The 23,318-nt window shown below is 43.3% G+C and overlaps 1 protein-coding gene across 4 annotated transcripts in view; it reads right to left on the bottom strand.

Annotated features, from left to right (window-relative positions):
* Positions 1–231: 231 nt before the first annotated feature.
* Positions 232–23,318, bottom strand: part of LMNTD1 (lamin tail domain containing 1) — a 103,037-nt gene continuing 79,950 nt past the window's right edge. For 2 of the 4 annotated variants that reach the window (XM_077337934.1, XM_077337932.1), the window contains exons 8-11: positions 22,927–23,135; positions 20,705–20,877; positions 12,773–12,861; positions 232–3,280 (exon numbers count right to left, since the gene is read on the bottom strand). In XM_077337934.1, coding sequence (XP_077194049.1) covers positions 3,146–3,280; positions 12,773–12,861; positions 20,705–20,877; positions 22,927–23,135 — 606 coding nt within the window. In that variant the 3' untranslated portion in view covers positions 232–3,145. Of the gene's footprint in view, positions 3,281–10,873; positions 11,147–12,772; positions 12,862–20,704; positions 20,965–22,926; positions 23,136–23,318 lie in introns of those variants that run through there. The other 2 variants (XM_077337933.1, XM_077337935.1) reach the window with 2 other exon arrangements.

Here is a 23,318-nt window from a genome sequence, read left to right as displayed (position 1 = left end):
GGATTTGCAGCTTTAGCATCCATTGCTCTCTCATAATCATCAATCTATTCTATAATTTCCCTTCCTCCAGAATTAAACTGGCTATGAGACCCATGCGTGCCCCAACATTGCATTTGCAGCCAAAGGTCCCTACTATAGTTTAGCATTACAGGTTTGTTTGCCCAGTTGTCTCAAGCCTTGCTGGTTTCCTTCCCATGACCTTGCAAGTATGGAAAGCAATAGATATGCACGTAAACTAAAAATGGATCTTTAATTACAAATGTACAATATATTCTGCACAGATGCCATGAAAACAGTAATGAAAATCACTGAAACAGCAGTAGCACAACCATGTTAAAGATGACTGGCCAAACAGAATGCTCAGTCAAAGTTCTGAGAGTTATGGCTTATAATACCAAAAGGGAACAGGTTAAGGATCTGTTTATACTTCCAAAAGGCTGCACATGACTGGTCATTATGAACAAAACTGATCTGAGTTAATTCTGTCTTCTACGGACAAGAATCTCTGTCCCTCTCTATAAATTATGAAAGAGAACATAATGGTTGATTCTGTTTCTGGCCTCCTGGCCTGTGCAGCTCTGGTAGAGTAGACTCTTACAGTCTGACTCCCAGAGAGTGTGCTGCTGGTTGGCTGGCTGGCTGCTGCACTGAACACTGGAGGATCATCACTGGAGAAGACATCAACGGTTTGACTGGGGGACTCTGATCTTTTTGCCCTCTTGCCTTCACTTTTTTTCCTCTTCTTAATTGCTTCTTCCAAATTATTCTTTTGGTTTCTGTGTGTGGGGTGGGTTTTAGGGGTGCTTTGGGATTCACTGTTTCTCCTAATGTTTCTTCTTTTATCTGAGGGGCAGCATTTGACTTTTCTTCTTGGGGTTGTTTTCCTTTTAAAAGTTGATTTTTACAGTTCTTTCAGTGTTCAGTTTTACAGTTCTTTATTTCAGTGTTTGGTTCTGGGGGGGCACTGTTGTTGTAGTTAGATTTGTCCATTCTCCCAGTTTGGTAGCCGTTGTACTTGTTGTAGTAGGTTCCCAACTTTGGGTACTGTTGTTCTGTTCTGGTTTGCTGGCCTGGTTTGCTGGCCTGTTTGGTTCTCCTGCCAGAGCAGTTCTCACAGAGCAGTTCTGTCAGAGCTCTCTCAGGGTGTCTAGCATTAGGAGAGGAAGGGAAGGCAATTGTAAGCCACTTTGAGACTCCTTTGGTTAGTCAAAAGCAGGATACAAAAACCAGCAGCTATTCATCCTCTGGACTTTTCTGTACTTGTTGTAGGAGGAGGCTGGATGGGAGAGCCGGTGATGATGGAGCATGGATTAAGCACTTAGGCCACTCTGAGCTCCTCCACTGGAGGACAGTAGGGTAGGTTCATGCAATAATCCTGTTGAGGATGATCCTCTTTTGCACTGACAGAACTAGTTTACTGTTTTACTTTGAAATGAATATTCAAAAACATTTAACCTACTGATGCTTCAATTAATGTAATTTTATGGGTATCTATTTTTATTTTTGAAATTTACCAGTAGCTGCTGCAGTTCCCACCCTTGGCTTACAGTCAATAAATTTCCCCAGTTTCTTGTGGTAAAATTAGGTGCCTCAGTTTATATTTGGGTCGGTTTATACTCGTGTATATACAGAAGATACGTAGATCCTATGCGTGGAAACCCTTCCAGTGTGAGATTAGATAATTAAAATCTGTATTGGACAAGTGAATAGACATCTTACCCATCTTTTTGCTTGCATCACTGCCTTTCCATCATCAGTGCTGTGTCAACTATAGCTGGAGATAGCATACATTTTTAAAGGAAAAACTGAAGGAGGTATGATGCAGCAGGTGGAATTAATACTAATTAATTACATTGTTGCAGGCTTTTTTGATGCACTACCCAAACCTGCAACAGCCATTGGACCAGAGGTAGATTCATAGAGTTGGAAGGAGCCATACAGGCCATCTAGTCCAACCTCCTGCACAAGCCAGGATCAGCCTGAAGCATCCATGAAAAGTATCTGTCCAGCCACTGCTTGAAGAATGCCAGAATAGGGGAACTCACTGCTTCCTTATTCCGCTGCTGAACTATTCTGACTGTGAAATTCCCCCCCCCCCAATATCTAGCCTAATATCTAGTCTACACTTATTTAGACCCATTACTGTGAGTCCTCTCCTCTTCTGCCAACAGGAGCCTTTCCCTGCCCTCCTCTAAGTGACAACCTTTTGACTACTTAAAGACAGTGATCCTATCCCCTCTCAACCTCCTCTTCTTCAAGCTGAACATTCCCAAGTCCCTCAGCCTTTCCTCACAGGGCTTGGTCCCCAGGCCCCAGATCATCCTCATCACTTTCCTTTGAACTTTTGTCCACGTCCATTTTGAAGTGAGGCCTCCAGAACTGCACACAGTACTCCAGGTGTGCTCTGACCAATGTGATATACAGCAGGACTATGACATCTTGTGATTTTGATGTGGTGCCTCTATTGATACAGCCCAAGACTGTATTTGTCATCTTTACTGCCACATCACACTGTCTGCTCATATTCAGTTTACAGTCCACAAGTACCCCAAGTTCTCATACACACACACTGCTCCCCAGAAGTATATCTTCCATCCAGTATGCATGGAAGAGAGAAAATGAGCAACAGATGACTTTATTGTTGCGGTTGTTGTTAGGTGTGAAGTCGTGTCCGACCCATTGCGACCCCATGGACAATGATCCTCCAGGCCTTCCTGTCCTGTACCATTCCCCGGAGTCCATACAGTCTGAAAAGCATTCCTCTGGCTTCAGTCCATGCTTAGCTTCCAAGATCTGACAGGATCGGGCTTTAAAGTAGATACAAGCTGTGTGCTGTGGATGTGACATGGACCAGTAGGACCAAATGTAAACCAGTGGGTTGCCATGATGCTCAGAACTGCAGCCTTAAATGATAGCGGCCTCAAGGCTTTTGCCAACCAGGGCGACTGATAAATCTACTGAGGAGATGAGCTGGCAAACCTGCCCTTCAGGTACCCACAAATCAACAGAGAAATCGAATGCAAAATCTAGAACCACTCTGAAGATCCGAGCCTTCTTATTCACAAGCCAATGAATCACGCCACAATTTCAGCTGCGGAGCACTTTGAAAACTGTCCAATTCTTTCCATTGATCCTCTGTGAGGCGCTAGAGAAAGTCGATGGGAGCATTAGAAGCTTGGGCCAGGAGCCCGAAGTGATAAGACGAATGGGCAAAATACTTCTGTAAGGCAGAGCCAATGGGCATGGCAGAACTGATATAAATCACCCCACCGAAATTAGGCTGTGAAAGACAAAAAGAGAAAAGAACACAGGAGACTTGCTTGAGCAGTGCAGGCAGAGGCTGCACACACAACGTTATACCAGGTACAGGGCAACTAAGTTGCATTCTTCCACCAGGAATCCATCATCTAGGAATGCTGTGAAGTTTCACCACTCCCCATGGCCATACAGCTGTGCTCTCTTTCTCCCCACATTCTGTGCTTAAGATGGCACTGGATATTACTTAGTACCCGCATCCTAAGTTAAATTTTTACTCTTATTTTTTTGTAGCACCATCCTAGCCAGAGTGCAACACTTAGGGTATGACTGGTAGATGGAGGAAGCATCCTGAGAAAAAAATGGGCTGCCAATTTAAGATGACATTTGACATGAGACCTAAAATGGACTGCTTGTTAAGGGCTAGTAAAATTATGAGTGAAGAGAGGAATCAAATGCTACCTGTACATTGCAAGGAGCCCTGGAGGGAATGTTCATGCACTCTGCACTATTCCCGTGGGATCCACCTTAGTGGAGATCAAGTAAACCAGTGCCTGGGATTCCCTACTGCTGCCACACCTTAACTCCTGAGTTTCTCTCTCCTTTAATACACCTGACCTGCAATCCATATACGTTGCAAGTTGTAAGCCTGCTTTCAGAACAGCCCCCCCCCCACGCACACACATTCATCTGCATAGTTTCAGTCTGTGTTATATTTCTTGGGCAAGGTAAAATATAATTCTGAATAGACAAAGAGACAGAGCTCTCTCTCTCCCCCCATCTATCATCTATTTATCACCACAACTTTGATTTCATAGATACTGCAATGATATGGTCTTCATGTTCTATAGCAGTGGTCCCCAACCTTTTTATCACTGGGGACCGGTCAATGCTTGACAATTTTACTGAGGCCCGGGGGGGGGGTAGACTTTTGCCGAGGGACATCGCTGCTGCCACCTGAGCCCCTGCTCCACTTGCTTTCCCCCCGGCGCCCCTGACTTCCCGCCACCTGCTGGAGGGTGCTACCGGCAGCAGCTGCGCAGTGCCACATCAAGGGGGAGCCCCAGCCATAGCGGCTGCTGGAGAGTACCAAAGGTGAGCCGGCAGCAGAGTGGCAGGGCAGCCCCTGAGGCAGCAGCTGGGAAGGAGGACGAGGAGGAGCCACGGACCGGTACTGAATGATCCATGGACCGGTACCGGTCTTCAGACCGGGGGTTGGGGACCACTGTTCTATAGGATCAATCAGTTTTCATCCTGGGGCAGTTATGATAATCACAGTTCTGAGACAAGAGGTCAATATGGTTCAGAAAGAAAACTATCAAAGCACAATTATGAGGAGGTATTTTGAAAGAGTTCTAAGTTGTCACCACTGAACAGGAGGCCATGGTGTTCTTTAACTAGCACTGATTACTGCGACCTTGGACATGTCATTTTCTCTGGTTTTGTAGACCTTAATTAAACATTGCAATCATTGGAGATGCTCCCATGAAGGATGGAGATTATTATTCATCTGTATTCCAGCACCTACACACACAAGCAGCCACTGCTAAATGTGTGGCCATTTGGCTTCCAACCAGGTCTTTATGACCTTCTATTGATCTGGAATATTTTTAGAAAGAAATGAATGAGCTATGTATAGAATGAGATGAGGAGTGAGTCAATGTTTGCTAAAAATACAGTCTTTTAAAGGGCCTTTTTGTGTCTAGTCCATGTTTATTTATTCACTAGCAAAATAGCCCGTTTTAATTTAAAATACAACACACACTTGCCTTCTCTCCCCCCATCCTGGGCACGTCTGCCAAGGCCTGAAGAGACCTTCTCAGGATGGGGGAGGGGGGAAGCGCTGGTGGAGACTCGCCTCCTCCCTCCCTCACCCACATCTTGGGCAGGCCTGCCAAGGTCTGGAGAGGCCATGGCAGGCCTTCTTGGGGGGGGGGGGAGTATGGGGGGACTCGCCTCTTCCCTCCACACCTCAGCCAACCAAATCCTGGAGAGGCTGTGTTGGGCCTTTTTGGGGCAGGGGGAGCACTGGTGGGGGTCACAGCCTTCCCCTCCCCCCAGAACTCACCTCCCTTCCCTCCCAGGCCTTGGTCCTGGCTGTGGTCCCAGGCCCTCCCCCTCCTCTGCCCTTACAATTGCCACCAAGGCAGCTAATACAAAGCATGCATGACAAAACATGTTTTAAACCATTAAGATCACCCCCCTCACACATTGTAAATACAGAGTTAGAATACATAACTTTTAAAAAGCCAGTTAAAAAATTAGGAAGAAGGAATCCCTGAGATGATACTGAACAAAACAAACATGTTTTCACCTATTTCAACACCTTTTGCAGCAGTGGATTCCACTTGTTAATTGCTCTTTGGGTGAAGAAGTACTTCCTTTGATCTAAACTTACTGCTGATTAATTTTATTAAGTGCCCATGAGTTTTTGTATTGGGAGAGATGGAGAAAAGTACTTCTTTCTCTACCTTCTCTGCCCCATGCATAAATTTGTAAATCTCTGTCACCCCCTCATTGTTTTTCCAAACTAAAGTGCCTTATCCTTCCACCTTCCTTCATGGAGGTGTTTCACATTGGTCTGCTTTTTATTGCAGTCACACACGGAGTTGAAATTTTCATGGAGTTAACTACCACAACTCCAAGATCTCCCTCTTGGTCAGTCGTCTCCAATTTGGAACCCATCAATGCATATTTATAGTTAGGATTTTTGGCTCCAATGTGCATTACTTTGCACTTGCCCACGTTGACCTCATTTGCCACATTGATGCCCACTTGCTTAGCCTTGATAGATCTCTCTGGAGTGCCTCACAGTCCTCTCTGGTTCTCACTGCCTTGAACAACTAAGTGTTTTCAGCAGACTTAGCCACTTCAGTGCTTATTCCCAACTCTAAATCATTAATGAACAAGTTAAAAGGCACTAGACCCAGAACCAAGGCTGTGGTACCCTGCTGTTTACTTTCCTCCACTGTGAAAACTGCCCATTAATACTTACTCTCAGTAAGGAGTATTGTTCACTGATCTAGGCCCAGCTTAGGGATACCAGGGCAGACATGACCCAGTACAACAAACAGCCCATGCACATGCTCACTACAGCCCTCTTTGAGGCCATGAAGGAGAAATGGAATAGGAATTCCCAGCCAGTAACTGCCCTAATAGAGATGCTGGTGCTTCCTCACCAGTCCCCAGATGGAGGAGATTTGTGCTAGCAGTTCCCAAGGTCTATGTCCCTTCTCCAAGGATTTGTGACCAAGCTAGTGCCTGACAATTGGGGGAGCCTGATAGTAAATGCAGGTGTTGGGACCTTCAAGAGTTAATATCCTGCTACCCTTCTCATACACACCAGAATTTCTTTAAATATATTGTGCCCTAACTTAGCCATGTGCAGGAATCCAACCACAAAAATGACAGCCACTGCTGGATTTGGAGGTGGGACGCACCAACGATTGTTTTGAGGTGCAGTCTGCCTCTGAGATTGTCCTGGTGGCAACCCAATTTGGAGCAGCTGGCCCAAGAACTGGGGTTTGGACCAGAAAACAGCATATGTTCTCTTGAAGTGTACAATCCCCTGAACATGATGCTGTATGATGTGTAGTAATCCAAACTTTATTTTGTGGTACAGAAGGCATGCCACCCTTTCAGTTCCTTGTTCAAATATTATTTGCAATACAGACTTCTTGGTGGCAGACCTGTGGTGGCACACTTGTGGTACTGGCACGAATGTTTGGACTGGGCTGCACAATATGTCTTCTTGCTCAGATACGTCTCCAGTGTGTGGGGATATGTGATTTCAGCTGGTGCAAAGATTGTTTGGGGATCCAGCTTGGCCCCACTTCCTGCATATCCATTTGTCCTGGAGGCACCCCACTTTGGAGCATCTAGCAAAACAACTGGGCTTTGGACCTGGAAACAGCACATGTCCTCATGTCTTTGTTTTGGGGTGCAGAATACATACCACTTTTCTGGTTCTTTATTCAAATCTTCTTTTCAATACCAGCTTTGGGTGGCACATCCAGTAGAAGGTCCTGGTGCCAGAACCATTGTTTGGGCCAGGCATCCTTAAATGTCCTCTAACATCATCTAGATATTGCCGTCATTTAATGACACAATTATGGAAAGGATTATTAACAGAGTAAATAAATTTCTCTTCAAATTTGCCCATATATAAATTGGCTACTTCAGGTGCCAATGAAGACCCTGTTGCTATGCCTTTAATTTGCAAATATAATGTGCCATTAAAAGAACAGAAGTTGTAAGCACTATTTCAGATAGAGATAATAAGTTCAATTTGCTGAGTGCTGGAAAGCCTTATCTTATGCATGAGTACTCATTGTCTCAGGAAGCTGAATAAAACTTTGCTGGTCTTAAAGGTGCCATTGGATTCAAATTTATTCTGATACCTTAGGCCAATACCCACTTGTATTTATCTTATCTTTGCAAAAGGAAGAGAAATTGCCACCATTTGTTGGGAGATGTTAAATTGCACTCCCACAAAGGTACGGGGGTGTTTCCTGTCCTACCCCTTTCATGCTCATCCATGGACCTCCATCTTGGAGGGGTTGAGTCTCAGACATCTTTGCTCTAATCATCCATCCATGGCTTCCAAACATCCGGAAAATGTATCTGGAGGGGAGACTGGGTGGCCATCCATGAGCAGATAGAGTTGGGTGTCTTCTGCATATTGATGACAACCTAGCCCGTAACTCTGTACCAACTGCCCTAGAGGGCACATGAAGATATTAAATAATGGGGGGGATAGTACTACACCCTGTGGTACCCTGCAAGGGAGTCTATTAGGGCGCGATAATGTCTCCCCCACTGCTACCCTCTGTGTCCGGTCCTGGAAAAAGAAACCCAGCCAATGAAGGGATGTTCCCCAAATCCAGACCCCAGCAAGGCAGTGGGGGTCAGTAACTCATGTTCGACCACATCAAATGCAGCAGACAGATCTAGTAACATGATTACTGCCAACCTGACCCCATCCATCTGGTGCTGGGGGTCATCCAACAAGGCATCCAACACTGTTTCCACCTTGCGGCCAGGACAGAAGCGCAACTGGTATGGATCAAGCACCGAATGTTCCTCCAAGTAAGCCAGGAGCTGGTCCACCGCAGCCTTTCAACTACCTTACCCAGAAACACAAGATGCGAGACTGGGTGGTAGACTTGGGTGGGTCCAGCAATGGTTATTTTAACAAGTACTGCCTCCTTCAGCACCTCTGGGCATTCCCCTGTAGCCAGGGAGAGGTTGACAATCTGCTGGTCACTCGTTTTGAGTAATCAGGATGGACAGGAATCAAGGGGGCAAGTAGTCACCTTTACTGACCCCGGCAACATTTCCACTTCAGATCCTGAGAGCCATCTGAAGCCATCAAATGTATCCCCCCATGGGCTTCTAGTTTCCTTTCTGTATTAAGAGTGGCAGGAAGGTCCTGGCGAAGTGACAAGACTTTATCCACAAAAAAACTCACTAATGCCTCACAGCCAAGAGCCAATTGACAACTATTTTGGCACCCTTCCTCCAGAGCAGTCAATGATCGAACTACCCTAAACAATTGGGCCGTGAGGAAGCTTGAGGATGCAATAGAGGCAGCATAAAACTCAATTTTAGCCACCCTAACCATCATCTCATACGCCCTGATAAGTGTGTGATAAGATGCTCTTGCAGCTTTATCATGAGATTTTTGCCACAATCGCTTTAGCTGTTTCACTTCCCACTTTCTCTCCCTTAGCTCCCCATATACCAGGAAGCCAGTTTCACACAAGGGTGGAAAGGGCACTTGGGAGCAATCTTGTCAATAGCAGCCATCAGACGGGACTACCAGTCCTCCACTAACGCCGCCAGTGAGTCACCGGGAGCCATCAGATCCCACAGAGCATTCTGGAATCCAGTCGGATCCTTAGTCTTCATGGGTGGTGCCTCCAAATGTAGCCTCCACTCTGCCCTCCAGCCATTGACACCATCTTCGCCAGGACCGCCGATCTCCTTATTGTGTTCTTCCATGGTTTCTGGGCACCTCTTCTCTCTCTCCTCCTTCTGCATCCTGCCCGGCACCGTTGATGTTGTAAGTGGCTGGAGTATGAGTCCATCTTGCTACTCCTCCTTCAGCAGGCACCACCACTGATGGGACTCCTCCCACCAGTTCAATATCCCAGGGGCATTTGATGGCAGGGGCTCATGGGAATTGTAGTCCATGGACATCTGGAGGACCACAGGTTGACTACCCTTGCAGTATCCCACTGAGGCTTGCTGGCTGTCTCATGGGTTCCAGCCTGGTACTCCACTCTCCCTCACCTTAGAGAGATCTCATTGATGATTAGGTCGTATGAGGTTCCCGCTCCCCTCAGCGGGGGGGGGGGGGGGGCTCTCCTCCTGGCTCAAGTTCACAGTAAGTTGGAAGGGGTAGAAGCTTGCAAGAGGCCTTGGGGGTTTCTCCACTAGTCCCAACACACATACTTTGCCGTGGCTTGACTTCCTAGGTGCCCAGAGGCTCCTTAACATGAAGAGGGCTTGCTTTGGGTTTGAATGGTCTGGTCCAGACCAGATCCTCCAAGTGCCATTCATAATGGCAAATGACCTCTGCTGACCAAGCCACTCTCCCAGCTACTCTTCGGAGACAAAACTGCAGGCTAATGCCAGCCTCACCCCCCCCCCTTGGCCTCCACATCGGACCTCACTTGCAAGCTGCTGAGTTCGTCCCCAACTTGCTGGTGACTGCTCCATAATCTCCCTCCTACTGTCCTCCGTTCTCCCAGCACAAAAACATGCCTTTTTCCCCCTCTAATTATTTCACAGCAGTGGACCACTTCCACCATGCTACAACACTGCCACCTTCCTAATTACTGTGTTTTAATTAAGAACATTTATATGCTGCCTGTCTGGAGATCTGCTTGAACACAGCTCCCAAAGTAAAAAATAATAAATTAAATTAAAATGTTTTAAACTCCCTACCAGGAAAATGCATAGTTTGTAGCTCATATTTATCCTATTTAATCCCTATCACATTTCCATGTAGCAGTATTCAGGTGTCACCCATGCTTACTCATACCTCCTCAAAGTACCAAAATGAGGAAATGAGAAACCAACTGAAAGGTCTGCATAACGCACATAAATTTAGTCATTTAGCTTAACGACAGTAATAATCTTCAGTATATTCCTAATCACTGTCAGGATATTAATTAAATTTACTGCCTCAGAGATTTAATCCATCTGAGCATATTAACGTAATGCAGCACTGTGGACAAAGAAGAGGGCTAGTAAGGAAATCTTCAACAGTGGCTGTAGATTTGGCAGAGGGTGTGCTGTTGGAGGGCACTTCAGTGGAGTTAGCAGAAGAGGCTGCTCCGCTGCACTTGCTTTTAACAGAGCCCCTCCCAGAGGGTCCCTCACGAGTGCATGCTTGACATTTGCCTTGCTTGGCTGCACATTTAGGAGGCATGCTTGCAAACACAATGGATACCTGAAACACTTTAAGGATGGCTATGAGGATGGGACAATTGTATCTAACGAAATGCTGCAAACTGCATGTATGATCAAGTGCACTGATCCCTCTTTCTCTCTTAAAAAAATTATATGCTCCCCACCACTGCAATGAATAATTACTAAGACAAGGCATGAAGAGATGCATTTTTTCTGTGGAGGTTTGAACTGAATGTTTTAATAAGGTGTTGTTGTTGTTTGCTTTGATCAGAGACCAGGCAGGCAGAACAAAGTTGGTCAATGGCTTTCCAGGCTCACCTCAACTGCCTCTTAAGAAATGCTAATAGACAATGGGATGGTCAATTCCTCCCTTCTCCAAGCAGGGGGCGGAGGTTTGGAAGACTTTAGACAGCCTCCAAGTATAATCTTCAAGAAGGAATTGTTAGCGATTTCCAGGAAATGCTTCTCTAACCTAGGTAGAAACAGATATGATAAAAACTCTTTGCAGCAAGGAAAAACTTTGGTGTTGAGTCTATGTGGAGAGAGGACTTAACTGAGGTTTGGAGTGACACCCATTAGTCATGAAGGAAATTTCAAGGTAATGGAAATTCTGTAAAGATCAGAAACTTCTTAAGCTAAAAGGCTTGTGCTATATTTTAAGCTCTAGTAGTACATGTATAGAGAGAGGGACAGAGGAATTGCATCGACGTAATTCTTTTTGATCCTTTGCTCAATCTGGTACTGTGTAAAAGATATGCTTATGAACATTTTCTTTTAAAAATACTTTATAACTGTAGTGGATATTGTCAACATATTGATGACAACCAACTCACATTCTGTAAACAACTTGTCCTAAGGGCTTTACATACAGATTGAAAAGCATAGAGGATAGAATTGTGCTCTGCGGAACCCTCAAGATGGGTTCCACACGATAAGTGGTTTCCAGTAGCAACCTGTTGAGCGAGAAATTATTTGAACCAGTTCAGCATGTCCTCCTTGATACCTACTTCTGCCTCCAACTGTCTCAGCATGATGGTATGATATACTGTACCAAAGGCTGCAGATAAGTCCAGTAAAAGAAAGAAAGAGGAACAGCATTTGTCTACATTCAGACCAAAGTAATCAGCAGAACTGTCTCTGTCCCATAGTTTGGTCTGGATGTAGCAGGATTATGTAGGTTTTGAGGGCCCTCTTCACAATCCTTCCTTAAACTGCAACCAAGGTGGATCCTCCCCCCCTCGTTGGTACACCACTACTTAGTTCTGAATATTTGTTTGGGTTTAATATTATAGGAATAACATTATAGGAATAAAATATTTATTCCCTTGCTGATCCAGTAGAATAGTGATTTTTGTTTGTTTTACTGAAAACTTGATGCAGTGTTTGGCCTTAACAGAATCTGTGCTCACTTCTTTCTTCATTACACCACGATGCTACCACTGAATGGCTTCGCTGCAGATTCCATGTCTGATATGTTTTCAATCTTTTCATCCAGGGTTTTTAAAAAACAGGCAGCTAGAACACTAAATGTGCTGCCCCAGGGGGGAAAACAAAGTACAGTTCTGGCTGTAGCCACTAGGGTGCAGGGACGTCACACCTTAGCAAAAAGCTCTAGGATTGGCTAAGCTTCCCTTTTCTCAAAGACTCAAGCAATTCCTTAACAGGTAGTGCTGATTACAGCCTTCAGGTCATTTCCCCCAGTAGTCTAGCCTCCCTCCCTCCCTTTCCTTGCACACAGCTTAGCCAGATCTTGCAAAGCAATAGTTAGCGTGTTGCACCAAAATAAAACGACCTTTCCCTCTCTTAACTGATTACTGTCCATGTATTACCTTCACATATCAGCCTCTCTGCCCTTACAATGCATTTATGATTCTGTTCTTAAATATGTGCAACTATATTTACTACCACCTAAACTACTTTTAAACTTGTCTGTCATTGTTGCCACTCCTTCCTCCCCCATCTTAACTTAGATTGCAGCCTCCTTGGGAGCACTGACCTGTCTTTTGCTTATTTATTACATTATATTGGATACAGTGCAGTGTCCATCCATGGTGCACTTAATAATTATGGCAATAATAACAATATCATCTCTACTCACCCCTGCTGATCGAGTGGACCTTCTTCTTTTCCCGTTACAACTTCCCGTGGCTGCTTTCATGCCGTGACTATGCCCTGGACACATAACCTCTGTGGATGAAAACAAAAATGGATTTCTGTGGGTCATTTTTAAAATAAAAAAGAAAGAAGCTGTGCACAATTCCTCCTTTTCACCTGAGGTTATAACAAAGTTTAGAAAAGAAAATCTTGTTCTAAAACTCACTCAGGACCTATTTAACAGTGTGAACAAATTAGGCACCTGTACTGAGTTGTTTAATTTCCTCCACCCCTTAGAACAGAGCCCCCACCTGTGTCACGGGAAATTCCCTTTTTGAGGGAAGTGGTCTTTTGAGGTTTTATTTTGTTATTTTAAAAATTGCAATGTTTTTAATTATGATTTGTATGCCCCTTGAGCCATGACAAAAGGTGGGATATAAATATTTAATAAATAAAAATGCAGTAAAGATTTAAGAAATCCAAAGGCCTACACATGCTTAATCAGAGCATCACTTACGATGCTGTCAATAACCTCAAAGTAGGCTGCTTATCATGGTTGGGCTAGAGCAGCCTTTCTTTACAATTTTACTGTTGAGAAACCCCTGAAACATTCTTCAGGCTTCAAGAAACTCCAGAAGTGGCAGAATCATGCAGAATATGTTTAGGAAGCACAGCTGTGTGCCTGCCCATTGTTGGCTATTTGGGGAGGGGTTGGGTGGGTTGGCATGACCATATATGGTAATCTCATGTGATAAATGTTTAACAAATTTTAAAAAAAATATAAATACAAATGAATTGATTCCCACCCATTTGGGAAACCCTTCCAGGGCCATCATGAAATGCCAAGGCTTCACAAAACCCTGGTTGAGAAAGCTTGTGCTAGAGGCTAGAGGAAACCAAAATGGCTTGCTGCTTCATGTGCTCTCTCTGAAGCAGTAGCATCCCATGATTGTCTGTAGACAGCCTCAGAGATATGTTACCTGAGACAACCTCAAATCAGTCTTCTTCCCTTGCTCGTGTGTTCCTTAACTTGAGCTTAAAATAGCTCTGTGGGTTGCATTTTGTTAATGCAATCTCGCCTTATGAAACTTATCTTTGTAAACACTGAAACATTTTGCTGGCACCCCTCCTGGTGTTCACAGGAGACTAGCTGTTTCTTCACACTTGTTTTATTAACTATGCACAGTCAACATGATGGTCTCTCCCAATGATTTCTCAGTGTCTTATTTTAGCTTTCCAAAAACAGATCATTCTTTTTTTTTCTTTTTTTTTTTAGTTGTACGGAAAGAAGAGAAACAAATATATATTTATGAGTTGCTAAGGTTATTAAGTTATATAAGTGTACATTATTAATACCAGAAATGATAAAATGGAGTCTTCATTAATTAGTAGAATAAATTCTTCGTTAGTTACATTTACACCTCCTCAGTTAGGAACCTCCTTTTAGTTATGCTTTAAGTTTAGGCTGAAAGTCACTACAGAGATATGTTAGATAATTCAAATTCAGCTATCATAGGAAATCTAAAACCCCACACTATAATGTAAGCCCATTCCATTAGGTGTCTCCTTTTAGTTATGCTTTAATTTTGGGCTGGTAGACACTACGAAATTAGATTTAATAATACAAATTCAGCTTACTTAGAAGATCTTAGACCCCAGATTAACTTCTTAACTAGTTATATTGCCTATATAGCTACGGAAAGGAGGGAAAAGAGGAAAAGAATTTCAACCACTGTGTTACATTTCCATTCCCCAAGCTTCTTAAGGGGGTCTCATATCGAGGCTTGTTACGTCTTGTGGCTCCCATTGACTAATGTTCTGTCCTGTTGGTCTTTGGCTAGGAAGGTACAGTTGTAGTCTTTCCCTCGGAGTATACATCGATAAATCTTGAAACAGTTGTACCTCCTGGACTCCAGTATCAGTACAGATGTTTTTCCAAGAAGCTCCTTTCAATCGATTGCTTTCACCGCAGATCCATATGTCTTTTAATTGATTCTTGTGTACTGTTGCTTTGGAGTGGCTGTATATCTTCTCAGGTAGGGTGTCCTTATCTGAGCTGCAAGACTCTGACATCCCCTTTTCCATCTCCATAATTTCAGATTCCTCTTCTGCTGGTAATTTTCCACCTTGTTTAGAGCTATCATCAGCCACTACTATTGGTTCATCATTCCTGTTAGAAACTTCTTCCTTAATGCCTTTAAACTCCATGAGCATATTTTTAAGCGAGCCATTTATAGATTCTTTCAGGTCTTGTGTTTGTTTCTCTAGAAGATATGCAATTTTTTTAAGCGAAAACATGTTCCAGGCTTGGAATTTTGTTAGACTTAATCAATTATGCATATGTTGTTTCCAAAATATATTTGCAATTTTGCAAATAACCAGTAGAGGTCCTACAGAGTCCTAACGAAAGCAACAGTCTGTTTTGATATTAAAGCAATGTCTCTGGAGCTTAGTTCTCGCGAGATCTTTCCAGGCACGGCTCTTATCTCTCTTATCTTCGAAAACCAAACATATGCAATAAGAGCTGTTACTTATTAGTTTGAGTTAATTTAAGTCCTTCTTCTACTTAGAAAAGAAAATTAGCCTGCCTCATAATGAGGTGGCATCAAGCAGAGCCAGAAACGGGGGAAAAAGTAGAGACGGAGAAGCGGAAGAGCACTTGCATCTCTGCGTTGATTAATGACTCAATATCTTGGAATTTGGCAGTGTCCACCCCCTCAGTTGCAATAAATTGTCTTCCTGTCACTCTAGCTTGTTTGGATTAGAGAAAGCAACTTTCCACGCCGAGAGTTTATTCCAGGGAAGAGGGTGCCGGGGGAAACCCCACTCACTGTTTGTAGGCTCGATCTGATGTCTGCCAGATGTTTTCACTCCGGAGTTGTGGTGAGTCGAAGGTCTTGCTGGGAGGTATCCAATTAGCTTTGTAGATTAAAATAAGCTTTGTAGATTGCAGAGTTGAAAAAGGAGGAAAGGGAGGAAAGGATATTAAAATGGTGGACGGCGCTTGCTGGACCCTGTGCACACTGAGCTTACGTTCCAGTGGGAGATTGATTTCCCTGCGGAACAGAGAGGCCCCAGAGATTCACAAGGAATTTCTGAGAAGATTGTGGGTGGGTTAGCGTACCCAAAACCCGATTCTGTCAATCACAGCAGCGATTGACCCTCAGTGGAACAGGAGCTCGAAGTATTCGAGCTATCCAAGTGCCATGGCTCCGCCCTCCAGTCAAAAAAAAAAAAACAGATCATTCTGATGTGCCAATGCAGAGCAAGGCTGCTATTAAGTGTTAAGTAAGGACTGATACATCCTAGCTTGTTTGGCTCAGGCTAGTCTCATATTGTCAGACTGCAGAAGCTAAGCAGTTTGGCCCTGCCAAGTAGTTGGTTGGGAGACCAGGTTTGCTATGCAGAGACAGGCAGTGGTAAATCATCTCTGAATGTCTGCTGCTTTGAAAACCCTATGGCAGACATCATAAGTCTGCTGCAAGTTGACAGCATTTTTTTCTACCAAGGATTGAAGTGAAAATGAGGAACTGCAGTTACTGATAGGTAATTCCAGTTTTGGCTTGGAGAGAGCAAGATGCTGTTGTGCCATGTTTATAGAGCTCTTTTATTCATTATCTCTATTCTGTTTTGCTTTTTGGACTCGCTTCTCTGACTGCTTATCTTACTATTTTTATTTTTTATTTTAATTCGGTTGCTATCTAGATATGGGATGGAGGGGAAGGTGAAGGAGGAAGAACCTCACAAGGGATGGAAAATGTATTTTTGGGAGAACCCTTGCAAATCTGGTGAAGAGGGCTTTAAACTAGATTCAAATGGGGAGCGAGACGTAAATTCAGAACTTGGTGTGATGGCAAGAACTCAGGATGAGAAGAGTGCAAATCTACAGGGGATGGCACATAAGCAGGGAACTACTAACTTGCAAGGAAGTTCAAAAACCAAAACCATGGGGCACACAAGGAATGGATTACGATGTCTCTACACTAATGCACAGAGTATGGGAAATAAGCAGGAGGAACTAGTAGTCCTAATAGAGGAAGGGGACTATGACCTAATAGGAATCACAGAAACTTGGTGGAATAATACAATTGGAATACTAGAATCGAGGGGTACAATCTATTCAGAAGGAACAGACAAGAAAAGAAGGGGGGAGGTATAACAATATATGTTAAGAATATTTATACTTGTGAAGAAATACAGGTAACTGAAAGTTCAGTTCAGTTGAGTGTATTTGGGTAAATATAAAAGGAGTAGGAAATGAGAGTGGTATTGTTGTGGGGGTCTGCTATAGACCATCAAGCCAGTCAGAGGACTTGAATGAGATGGATCAGATTCTCACTGAAGATTAATGTCATCCACCATATCTTGCTATCTTCCAGTTATCTCTACTCTTTTATGGTGATGATGCTACAGCTCTTCTATCTAGGTCAGATCTAGGTCTCCATACACTTCTTAAGCTGTTTGCTTGTTATTACTGTAAATAGAGGAATTAACAATTAATTTTTCAAAGTACACATTTTTGTTTTGTAGGGGAAGCAGTGCTAAGAAGCCTATAGATGGCCTATATTAGATCAGGAATTGGAGCCGCTTGACACTTCTAGTTAACTTGGTGTTACCTATCAATCGAATCTATCTTGACACATCTAGAAGCTGCTGTCCGACTGGCAACCCAATTCTTTTTCAGCTCTAGCTCTCAATATATTCCTCCGGGCCTCACTACTTTTTCCTTTCCTTTTTATCCAATAATAAAAGCTCTATAATACATTGATCTTGAGCAGTGGATAGTTGTTCACCACTCCAACAGACAGGAGTAATTTTTTTGCAACCGCTGGACCCTTGGCAGAATGTAAAAAGTAACTAAGCCATCAAAATACATCAAAATAAGCTTGCAAGGATGGTAAAATATAATATTTCCTGAGATTAGTGTACAAAGGACACTCTAGAAAAATATGTTTATTTTTTTTTGAAAGAGTGATCTTGTAAAAGTGAAAAACAATTACTAGTTTTAATATTATAGTCCATGAAGGTATCCAGCTTAGTTTGTTTGTTGACTAGAAGCCTCCAAACATCAGAAGGATGCTTTCTTTTTCTAGGCATAATAAAACAAGAACTAGTTCATTATAGGTTTTAGAAACTCTGTTATATCTCTAGTAGGTATTTAAAAGTCCCCCCTCCACATGCCAAGAGAGAAGAAAAAACAACATTCTCATTAACACAAAAGCAGCAAAGTTACTTGATCACTAGCAGGCCGAAGCAGACTGACTAGAAGCTACGTAGTTATTTGATATTTATGTCAGATAATAGTCAAGCCAAGTGTTGTTAATTAGTACAACCAGCACCAAACTGGTATAACTAATTAAATGTGTAATAATTCCAGATCCTAAAACTGAAATGCAAAGCATGGAGTACTAGGTTCATATAAAATACGAAAACACCCAAAAAACACCCAAAAAACAAATGAACAACCTCCTCCCCAATACAAATGAGCAGATAAAGCTTAATAGGCAGACACAACAGGTGGCCAAACTGTGGGTCTCCAGATGCCCAGAAGCTGGTAGGGGCTCATGGGAATTGTAGTCCATGGGCATCTGGAGAGCCACAGTTTGGCCACCGCAGCATACACCATACACTTAGAACTCAAAACACTTCTCTCCCTTCCCTCACAGCAAAAACAGCACTATTAGTTCCTCAAAGAGGGAAAATGGTAGAGAAGAAAGTGTGAGATAAGGAATAATAAGGTACCAAAAGGAGAGCAGTCAGTGCAAGAAACCCTTTGAACTCTTTTTCAGCCAGTCTTGCCACACTCATCTACCACAAACTGAACTCTATTACTCAAAATCAATCTCAATGTATTTATATTGTTTCTTAAGGTTTTCTATTTTAATAAACCTTTATGTAAGTAAATCTGTTCTGGCTAAATGTTATATTAAATAAATTCATTAATTCATTCAACACTGAACCTATGAAACAGAGATAAAAACAAGCCAGAATAAAAGCTCAATAAAGTGAAGCAAAGATAAATACCAGAGCTGAGATAAAAGGAATTAAAATAAACAAAGCTAAGATAATATGATATCAAAAGTTTAAAATAGAAGCCCTAGAGACAAAGCACTCTTCATAATGTTCTGCAGCAATGCTCCAGAACTGGAAGTCAATTCCTCACTGCTTTTAAGGCTAAAGTTGCCGCTCAGTTATTATATGCTGTTCCAAGTTGGAGTGAAACAGTTAATGTTATGAGTCAGCCAGCTGCCTCGTCTTCCAAGGATGAGAAAATGGAAGAACAACGTCCTGCACCAGCAGAATGCCTGCCTCAGCAGCTGGATTTAGAAGCAGAGCCAGCAAAAGCAGAGTCAAGAAATGAGGGTTGCTCATTCTTGTAGGAGATGAACAAGGTAGAACCGGTATCAGAGTGTCAGTCTTCCATGGTATCTCCTGAATCAGCTGACTGTAGGAGACACTGAAAGCATCTGACAGCTCAGGAAAGATGGAGAATCACCTGTTTACTTGCACAACGGTGATCAGCACTAGTTGCTGAAGCATAGTCATTTCAGGAGCAGGAATGACAAGCTGTAGGGAAGCAATACTTGTGCTTTGGGAGTAAGGAAGCTAATTAGTCCGAAACAAGGAACACATTGAGCAGAGTTCATTGCAGAAGCAATGCTGCTTGCCACCACATTGTGAGCTGATTCTCTCCATGAACATAGTATTACTTTGTTTGCTGCCTTGCACCCTATCTTGCTAACGTAAGTTTGTCTTTCAGCTAAATTCTGTCTCCTGTCCTGGTTCCAAAGCTTTTCACCCTGTTCTTCAGATTTTCCCGTTTCCCTGATATTTAGATTGAACCTTTGGCTCCCTGACTCTGTGCTGCTTGTTGATTTTACTCTTTGTTGGGGGGGGGGGGGGGAAGCTTAATTGATATTTGTATATCCCAGACTTCTGGGTAGAATAAAAAGTACCAGGCTCTGTCTTGAATGTGACAGTTGTTTTGCTTAATATCAACTGTGTTTGTGCATTCTGGAGGCTCATGTTCAGGAGACACCAGTCTTGGCCATATAGTCAAGGCCAGTTAATGAAGATTTGGATAATCCACTTCCTAAATTCCTATGATAAATCTCTGGAGTCCCTAAATGTGTGTTGGAAGTTGCATTGTGGGCTGAATTTGGCCTGAAATCCCTCAAAGCCCAAGCTTAGATCAGAGCTCTCACACGGACACTCAAAACTTTTAAAGCTACTCCCCCCAAAGGTATCTTGTATTTGGTAAAACAGGATAAATCTTATACCACTTGGGACAAATTGAGACATTATCTCACGGTCTCTCTGAATATGATCTATTACTGGGATATCAAGAACTTCTCAGTATAGAGAAGGAACACATAGAAAAGCTTGATTATTTAAGCACCTCTCTGAGGTCCAAATGTACCTGCTCCTCAGCTGTGGTTGGAATTCCAACTCCTAATGATGCAAGACTGTGTGAACAATCTGTTTCAAAATATAGAAGAGTTTTTATCCTCAGGGGTCTAAATGTACCACCCTCAGCAGTTACTACCAAAAGCAACCATACTCAGAAAGGTTACGCTTATGTGGCAGTGGGAAAGTAGAGACTATAGATCATATCCTATTTGGTTGCTGGATCCATTCAGAGTACAGAAATGAGATGAGGATTCTCTTTGAAGGTTTGCTCTCTGTGCCACTCCTGTGAGGTTAACGTGGCTTCTGAGAAATAAACAAAGGGCATCGCTCTGGCCGTAACCAGAATTTCTCTCAGTTGTTGTGGCTTGTCATACAGCTGTTCATAACCAATAGAGTGATGGAACAGTAATATCCTCATAACTATTGATAATGGTGTGAAAACAAGGCCCTTAGATATCTCTCTGTTCTATTCCTGTTGCTAAATTCCTACATAATGTTGTTTTAAAGGAAATATTATTTAACTCACCAGGATCTCGGCCAAATTGCGCTGATAGAGATCTAGTTTGTCTGCATAAGGTGGTACAACCATTGGCCATCATCAAATGTCTTTCCAGTGAGTAATGAGGATGTGTAGGACAGTTTGGACTTCGGCACCAAGAACTTTGAACTGGGCATAGTGGAGGTGGTGTCTTTTCTTCTCTGTAGAAATAAATGCAAAATGGTCTCTTCTGGCTATTTGAAAATAACCTTCATGGGACTGTGATTTTTAAAAAGCAAAACAGAATTCTGCAAAAAAAAAATGCAGTAACTAAATTATGCAGCTTTTACAAACAGCATACTAAACATATTTGCATGTTCATGATTTATTCTGCAACATTCACTGTTTTGCATGACTGGTTCTATTTCTCCTCCTTGTAGACAGGCAAGGAGCTATAGAGGGCACTGAAATGCATGCCTGCAAGCACACTGGCAGCCCATTCCCAGGATTCTTATTCAGAGCTTCATAAGATTGTGGAGGTTCAACAGGTAATGTATACTTTCAAGAGTATCTTTGTAACCTAAGGTTTGGAAAGTTGTTTTTCAATGAAAGCTGAGAATTTTCAGTGCAGGAAGTGCTTCAGCAATTCGTATCTCTTTGCAAAGGAGAGAAAGTAATGCACACACTGTTTATTTGAAGACAGGATTCTGCCTACAGGGATGGATGCTAGGAAGAGGAAAGCGCAGCATTCCAACAAATGTACAAGAGCCCAGGCCATTCATTACTTTCTCTGCACTAAAGCTCTACTTCCATTTCCATCCTAAGGCCATCTCTATCTGTTGCTCTAGAGTCCTCTAGATCAGTGGTCCCCAACCTTTTTGAGGCTGGGGACCCTCTCCTCCCCTCCCACAGTAAGACGCTTCCCAGGCCACAAGCTTGCGGTCTGGGAAGTTTTTTACTGCGGGGGGAGCGGGGAGAGGGAGCCGCGGCCCGGCGCCATGGCCTTCGTGGCCCGGCAACGGGCCGCGGCCCGCAGGTTCGGGATCACTGCTCTAGATCGCCATCCATGAATCTGCAATTCCCTTTTGAAAGACTTCTAAACTAGCATCCTGTGCTTTATCTTGGGGGCCCAGAGGCCCAGAGGCCCATGAGGAGTGAGTATGGGGAAGGAAGACCCAGGCAACTAATTTGTGGAAAGAAAAATGGCCACAGATTTATTGTATTGTATTTATTATATATTATTGTTTTTATAGACCACCCCTCCCAACAAGCAGGGTAAGAGTAGTTCACATCATACATACAATGAATTATTAAAATTGCAGTTAAAACAATAACAGAACCTTGCAGTACTCTGTTTTTTAGCTTCTCATTCTAGTTAGTCATCTGCCTGCCAGTCCACTTATGGGTGTCCTATAATTTCCCCTTTAAGTTACATATGCAAGCACTGACACTAGCTAAAGTGACATGCAAATGAAGGATTGTAAAGCAGCCAATTACTGACAGCTTAGAAACTCTGGAAATGGACCAATTGTTGGGAACCCTTAAGGGCCGGTCAGGTTACTTGGTGGGCTGCCTGAATTGTATATAAGTTCAAGGGGTTCTGTTGTTTGCTGTTCAGTATTTCTTGTTGGAGTTGGTGTTCAATAAAGAGCTGGTTGCTTTTGAAGAACTGTGTCTGTATCTGCCAAATCCACAGACTTAACATGCATTTTTCAATTTAGTGGTTGGGAATAACCGAGATGAATGGAGGGAGGCCTATAGATCTTGTTGGCTATATTAGCTTGCCCTGGCCTCAACCATAAGCCTGGTAGAAGAATGACATCTTGCAGGTCCTGCAGAACTAGGTAGTTCTACCAGGCTGGGGCCATGGCTGAAAAGGCCTTGGCCCTGGTTGAGGCTAGAAAAACTTTTGGGACAGGGACTACCAACTAATTGGTATTTGAAGACCTCATATACAATCAAAGGAACATTGGCACAGCATGGGAACAGATCTAGCACTAGGTGACCTTTTTGCTACCTGAAATAACCCTGCCCCTGCAGCCCACATACTAAGGGGGTATCAATGAAGTGACAAGACCCTGGGGACCATGTGGGCACCCGCTGCGTTGTGATTCCCTTGCCACCTAGTGGTGAGGGCTAGCTAACAACCTCCAGGCTGGGCATACCACTCAATGGCTCCACCCCCAAGACCCCTTAAGGAAGTCCCCAAATGAGGGGAAGCAGCTATGCAGGCACAGTATTATATTAACCAACTTATTCAGAAATGGCACCTTAGAATGAATTCTGGTTCTTTCTCCTTCTCTGCAGGACTTGGGGGGACTGTTGTCTGCATTGTGTCTTCTGTTTTATGTTCATATCTGTTTTTTGGCATGTGGATTTGCAAAGAGTTTGACATGTGGTCATCAAAGAGCCCAACATTCTCTTCCCCTTCCAATGTTTGCTTTTGGTTTCGATTTATTGGAGTGTACCAAGCAACGGCCTACATTGGAAAGAAAAAAAACCTTTAATGTTGAGGCAAACTGTTTTTAGGGATGCCATATTCATATGCTTGTAAACTTTCTCTAAAATTATAAGGGCTATTTCGCACATTACAATGTCCTTGTGACTGCCCCTCCTCTCGTCCCTCCTCTGTGCATGCCACTGTCCCCCTGTGAATCAGGCC

Source organism: Paroedura picta, chromosome 5 (genome assembly GCF_049243985.1).
Source record: "Paroedura picta isolate Pp20150507F chromosome 5, Ppicta_v3.0, whole genome shotgun sequence".
Taxonomy (NCBI): domain Eukaryota; kingdom Metazoa; phylum Chordata; class Lepidosauria; order Squamata; family Gekkonidae; genus Paroedura; species Paroedura picta.
The sequence above is the reverse complement of the archived record's forward strand: the minus strand, read 5'-3'. Positions and strand labels throughout refer to the sequence as shown.